This window comes from Cyprinodon variegatus, unplaced genomic scaffold (assembly GCF_000732505.1).
Source record: "Cyprinodon variegatus isolate N-32 unplaced genomic scaffold, C_variegatus-1.0 Scaffold410, whole genome shotgun sequence".
NCBI classification, from domain to species: Eukaryota; Metazoa; Chordata; class Actinopteri; order Cyprinodontiformes; family Cyprinodontidae; genus Cyprinodon; species Cyprinodon variegatus.
Genome location: NW_015150863.1, coordinates 598,025 through 604,555, shown reverse-complemented (window position 1 = coordinate 604,555; position 6,531 = coordinate 598,025). Strand labels below are relative to the sequence as shown.

The following is a 6,531-nucleotide window of genomic DNA, read 5'->3' as shown; positions in this document are numbered from 1 at the left end:
TATATATATATATATATTATCATTATTATTATAAGTGTGTGCATGTATGTGTAATTACCTACCTATTGTTACTTTCAGTGTGTGTGTGTTTTTATGAGTTTTATTATATTGGGATGGACCAACTATATAAAATTCTTAAATGGAGGTATAACTGAAAAAATCTACAAAATAAGGAATCCCAATTTGGACCATATTTATGTGCTAAAGTGTGGGACCAATTATTTATCAATTCAAAAACTGCTTCATAGTGAATACTTTTGATTGATATGACTGTAGCGCAAACATGGCGGTAGTTATAAATTTTGATGTAAATATAGGCAAAAAAAGACCTCCAGATTTTTAGCATTCCATATAATTCCCAACCACAGCTGATGAAGTGTAATTCTGCTTGACTAATTAGTGCCACTTTTCTCCTAATGAAGAATTATCTCTAAAAGAAAGATTCAATCTCAGTCATCTATATTTGACGAATTTATGCCAAAACAAATCTTAGTTCCTATTATGCATTTTAACTTGAGTCTTACCTGAGCATCTGTGAGCCCCAGCATAGCTGCCAGCTGTTTTCTGTCAGGCTTGGTGACATACTTTTGTATTTCAAATCTCTTTTCCAGGCCTTTCCTCTGCAGGTTTGAGAAAACTGCCCTTGACCATGACCTTTTCCTCTTGTACGTTTGAGGCATTGTGTCTTTGGTGAGGACTGCATAGGGACCTGAAGAAGAGACAAGCATGGAAGATATGGAGTTAAAGCGCTATCAGAGGATCACAAACCTGAAAACACATGAGGAAAAAAAAAAAGATTTCCTGAGGTGTTCTACTCTCCTACAGGTGGTCTCTACCTGGGAAGGTGTCCTGAAACTGATGCTGGCCTGAGTGTCTGCTGCTGCCGCTGCCTAGTGAGCCCATCATGGAGGACGCGTCGCTCATCCCGGGGTCTATGGAGGAGAAGTAGGGGCTGGCTGGAGGCTGAATAGGGAGGTGAAGGCCTGACTGACGGTTGGAGCTAACGATGGAGGTGAGATCTGTTACAAAATGAGAGATGATGGGCTTCAGTTAGTTTGAACACCGGGAAAAGACGGAGAGAACGTTTAGGGAGATTTTTTTTTTTAAAGTAACCAAATAGGTCTGGGCAGAATAATGGATTTTAGCTGGTTGTCGTGACCTGTGACCTCTTAAAGGGGGGCTCCGCAATTTGTGCTGCTACCTTGCCCTCTAGAGTGCAGAACATTGAATTGTTTCCGATCTGCTGCTTTCAGTTTCTAAACTCTCTATTCTGCACTTGGTGAGTTTATAACTAAATATTTCTAGGACATAATCAAATTAAAATGTGACTGATTGCTTCTCTGCAAATATTGTATTACAATAAAGCTGCTGCTCACCTCTTAGAGAAGACTTTTCCTTGCATTTTGGATCAAAGTCTGTTGATAAAATACGATCGATTCCAAATTTGAGGTCTTTACTTGAAGGCGGCGGTGCTTGCTGGGAGTTGAAAGAAGTCCTAGAGACGGCCGTGAGCTGGAGTCCGTGTCTATGGTACGGAGACCCCGGGCTGAGTCTGGATCCGAACACCGCTGGGTCCGGTGCGACGGGAGCAGGGCGCAGCGGAGAGCCGCCGGAGTGCGCTTGCTGTGCGCGCTGCTGCTGCTGCTGATGGTGGTGATGGTGGTGCCCCATGTGCACCATCAGGGCAGACGATCCAGGGATGTTCTCTGCATCTCCTGCTTGCAAAATGTCTGCGATGCAGAACGAAGGCTTCTTCATGGAATCCACGGCGAAGCCTCCGGCGCAGTAAGCAGACCACAGGCTGAAATTGGATGCGTAAAACGGGTTGAGTCCGGTGGTATACATCCCGGAGGTTAGAAAGTCTCGTTCTATTTCTCTGGTTCTGTTATGAAAAGACAATCATTTAAAAAGATAAACACGACCGGATAAGGCTTCAGGAGCACAGTTGCGCGTCCTTGTTGTGCCAAAAAAACTCTCGCAAGTCTGAAACTCTAGCCCCAAAGTTCCACTCTGAAGTTCCTCCACTGACACCGATTGGTTGCTCTGTCAGCCAATGGGTGCATTGCTTTACTCTCATCATGCAGCGAATTAAGACTATCTCTCGCTCTCCCTTTCTCTCTTACACACACAAACACACACACATAAGCAATTTTGATACCGTTGATGGATTGATCACTTAAAGAGAGCCCCCCTCCTAACTCATATAACGCGCTCATTACAAGCGAAGGTTCGCGTTAATTGGGATTCTTTGTCTAAAAGAGGGGAGTCAGTTTTACAAACTCAAAATACTTGAAAACACGACATGACATTCCGCTTTTTAAAAGATATTTATATTTCATGCACATTTTTTCCACATTTATTTTTTCTTATCTACAACCACAGACCTCAACTTTTTTTATTTTTTTAATCAGTGCGGCGGAAAACTTAAAATAGAGCATGATGTGAAGAAGACTCTTAAAGCCTCAAATGAAGTCCAGCTTTAGAGAGAAACATTTACTTGCCAACAAAAACATGCAGTAATAAAAATTGCAATACTTCCTCTTCAAAACTTCTGCCAACAAAAAAAAAAAAGCAGAAAATTGATTTCTATTGTTGAGAAATGTTATTTGAACAGAAAATTGTAATCATCCACTTTCCCCCTCTCCCCCTTCACACGCCAAAAAAATCAGTCAGTGCAACTATGGAAACGACATATTTTCTATATATATAAATATATATTAATATAAATATAACTTCTGTTTGTAGGCCTTGGACAAAATGGCATTAGACCAAGGGACACAGAAAGGTTAGAAATATAGACATTTAAAAGCAGAGGTGATAAAACAAGGTCTTGCAAAGCTGTTCAAAACAAGGCATCAGGACACACTAAGAGGCTGGGTTAACAAGAGGATCATTGGACATATGAGGAGAGATCTAGGGCAACTTTTGCTCATGCACTTCATAAATCTGACATTTGCAAAAAGGAAACAATTGATGTTAAAAGGTGACCGATTAGTTTATGTCATCGCCATGGTGGAACTGGTGGAAAGCATTGTGCATGGAAAGTTTTTTATTTTTATTTTTTATTCCTTCACTACTGACAGGGAAGCTAATCAGAAATAATCTGAAGATAAGGTAAATGGCAAGGCTGAAAGAAAACCATTTTAAACGCTGCACAAAGATCCTGCTTGAAAGTTTAGTTTCAAGCAGGACAACAAACAAATAAAGTCAGAGAATAGAATGGCATAAATGAAGTTAATTTAATGTTGATTAAATGATTTGTTGAGGATGATTTACAAAAAAAATCACACTGAAACATCATAACATAATATAATATAACAACATGTAAAACAGTTTAAGGGCTATTAAAAATAAGTTTGGAAGTCTCTATAATTAGGCCAGGTAATAAAAGATTAACGGCGCATTCTGGCTCAGGAGAGTCTCTATTAGCTCCCTCTCATCCTGTTTTTGATGGGCTCTGATTGGCGCTAAATGAGCGGATGCGCCTGCTAGATATGCCCCTAAAATAGAAGCTGTTTTAGTATTTTAAGACACAGCAGAAATCCTTATTTCTTCCGGAGACGAAGAAGAGGGAAACTTTATAATGACTGTTAGAACTTCCCTTGTTCAATATTTGTGCAACTTTATCTCAACCTGCAAGTTGCACGGTGACGCAAATCCGTCCTTATGCTCATAATAAACAGAGGAAATCTATTCCCCCACCTACGCGCAAAACACAATTAACTTCAGAGGCGATACTTCATCCGCAAAGGTCCGCCTCAGGATTTACGCCGGGGCTCAGGTCCTGCAGGGAGATTTTATAATGGGGGTTTTATATAGTCTGTTAGACTAACTGATCCTCATTTTAAAAAGGTGGTTGTTTTACCTTTTTAAAACGAGGTCAGACGGATGCTTCCTCCATCTCCAAACTCCGATGGCATGTTTCTCTGGCATGTGTTGCAAACAATGGCTTCTGAAGGCGCTCCGCGCGCTCATTTAGTCCCAACTTAAGCGGGGGGCGGAAGCGCCAATGACCCTGACTGACCAGATATCATGCTGTTTTCGAGTGACACTTTTCCGGGCTAAAATTAGAAAAATGACATTTAACGTTTGCCCTCCTTCCAGCAGTCAAAACAATCCAGGGAAGAGGATGTGGCGGTGCGCAGTGCGCCTCCAGTTATTTCAGGTGCTGATGGGCTTTTTTTTTCTTTTTCAGTGGGAAGCACTTGAGAAAAGCTGCCGTCGGGTCAGCGTTTATACATACACAGTGTGGAGAGAAGGGAAGGTTGCAGGCGTTAGCAGAATGCTTTTTGAACCCTTTTTGCATCACCTGGTGAAAAAAATGATTGGAGTGGCGGCCCATTGCGCGTGGATTCCACAGGTTCTGAGTTCAAGTCCCACACATTCCCACGGACTGCCACATTCCTGAGCAAGGCCTTGCTGCACAACGGCAACCCACTGCTTCCCAAGGGGATGGCTTAAATGCAGATTTTATTTCGTTGACCTGTACTTTTGACTGACAGTGTTATGCAAAAAAAAAAAAAAAAGTTAATAAAAAAATGCATTTTAAGCATTAGACCACAGTGAAGTGGGGTATTTAAGAGGTGGAAATATAGAAACAGTAACTTTTCTTTCAGGATGAGCCTTTATTTACGCATATCCAAAGTTATCGCCACTGACAAATATGTGCTGAAAAACAGCTTTTCCATAGCATGATAATGCCACCACCATGTCTTTCTGTACAGCACTGCTGACATCGAGTTCAGCCTATTTGCAAGTTTGCTTTGTGCCCTTCTGAGATGTCAAAAAGCCAGCAAATTAATTTATTCCAGTATTTTTTTTTTAAAAAACTGCTCCTCCAGAGCTACCATGGCTCTGATTAATCATCTCTTTGCCTGTCTTGTTACATGACTGATAGGATCTTTTTTTCTTAGATGATGGACTGAATATAGTGCTATGAAATGTTCAAAGCTTTATTGTAAAATCCAACCTTTAAACTTTTTTAAGGAACTTCTGAGGCCTTCACAGAACCACAGGAGATTAAAAATACAATAAAAAATACATTAACACTGATTGTTGTAGGAGGCTGAACACAAATGTCCTTTACACTTTTCAACAATTTATCAGTAAACAATTTTGTGAAGAAAAAATAATGCTTTTCATTATGCTGTAGTTTTTTTCCCATACAAATTCCCAATAAGATACATGGATGGATACATGCATGGATTTGCATGGATTTAATACGTTTATACTTTAATTAAAACAAGGCCTCACTCTTTCTTGTTATCATAATATGACTTGTTTTTCTAGAGCCACTGCTTTAAAGAAACACATATCATAACGATGATATAAGTGATTTAGAGGCGATCGGTAAAAATGCTAAAATATTTCAGCTTGTCCTGTCCTGGATGGCGTTCATCAACATGCTCCTGTTACAACTTTTAGCTCAGTTGAGTTGAGTGTGTGATGGGAAATGGAACATTCTCAGGCTTAGCTGTACGTATTAGTTAACGCATTGAATTATCACCCCTTGTGAAGCTGCAGAACACAATTATTTTGATTATTTTTAATGCTATGTGAAAGTATTTATAATTTTTTGATACTTTTCACATCAAATCTATGACATTTTTTTATTTTATAACTTTAGGGCTATAGTATCAAATAAATGTAAAACATTTTTCACTCATTTAGTGTATTGATTGCACCATACAATCTTTCTATTTCTAAATTATTAAATTCAAATTCAATTAAGAACATTTTTAAGACTAAAGGGATGTATTTCCATTAAAAATAAAATGAATGGAAATACCACATCATAATGTTTAGACCCTATAGCGGCTGAGGCCTGCAACTCTTTCAAGTTGTAAATGTTTACAAGGCTTAAAAAGTAGAAAATAAATACATGCTAAATCGCATATTAACAGTGAATTAAACACTGTAAATTTGAGCAGCATGCATTTTAACATATTAATTTAGTAAAGAAAATTCTTCTGCACATTTTTTATAATTGCTTAGGACACTTTGCTTTTAGGGGCTGTCCTGCTACCATCTAGCATCTATTTTAATCATTAGATATGAAATTATATAAGCATCATGCAATGAACATAACATTATGTTTTACTGCCGTACATTTACAGGAAAGGCAATCCTTTTACCTCATGTTTCTGTCTTTGAGAGGTCTGTCCTTACTAAACCTGATATCCTACAATTAGTACTAAGGAGGAACTGCTTATGCCCTAGGCCGGTTTAACTTTTGCTAATCATAAAACTCTTTTATTTATTTGTTTATTTTTTGTCAGCTGCCATGCCTCATAAAGTCTCATGGTTATTTAAGAAAAAGCAGAAGAGCTAATGATCATTTTCCATCTGTTACTAATAGGTCACTACCTTTGAAATGGAGCACCATTCTTGCCTAATTGACTTGCGAGTCTTGCCTTCATACTCTGCGGTGAACCTAATCAGAGGCTAAACAAACACTATGAAAACACAATGTTGAAGTTTTTATGAGTCACATGCTCATTGTAGATGAAAACAAAGGCGTGCAAATGTGCA

The 6,531-nt window shown here is 38.9% G+C and overlaps 1 protein-coding gene across 2 annotated transcripts in view; it reads right to left on the bottom strand.

The window, feature by feature from the left end:
* The window catches only part of hlx (H2.0-like homeobox), a 3,767-nt gene extending 1,753 nt beyond the window's left edge, over nt 1-2,014 (bottom strand). Inside the window, exons 1-3 of one of the 2 annotated variants that reach the window (XM_015387988.1) lie at nt 1,377-2,013; nt 837-1,019; nt 525-709 (exon numbers count right to left, since the gene is read on the bottom strand). In XM_015387988.1, the coding sequence (XP_015243474.1) occupies nt 525-709; nt 837-1,019; nt 1,377-1,845 (837 nt within the window). In that variant the 5' untranslated portion in view covers nt 1,846-2,013. Of the gene's footprint in view, nt 1-524; nt 710-836; nt 1,020-1,376 lie in introns of both variants that reach the window. The other variant, XM_015387989.1, reaches the window with a different exon arrangement.
* Between the last annotated feature and the right edge of the window lie 4,517 nt (nt 2,015-6,531).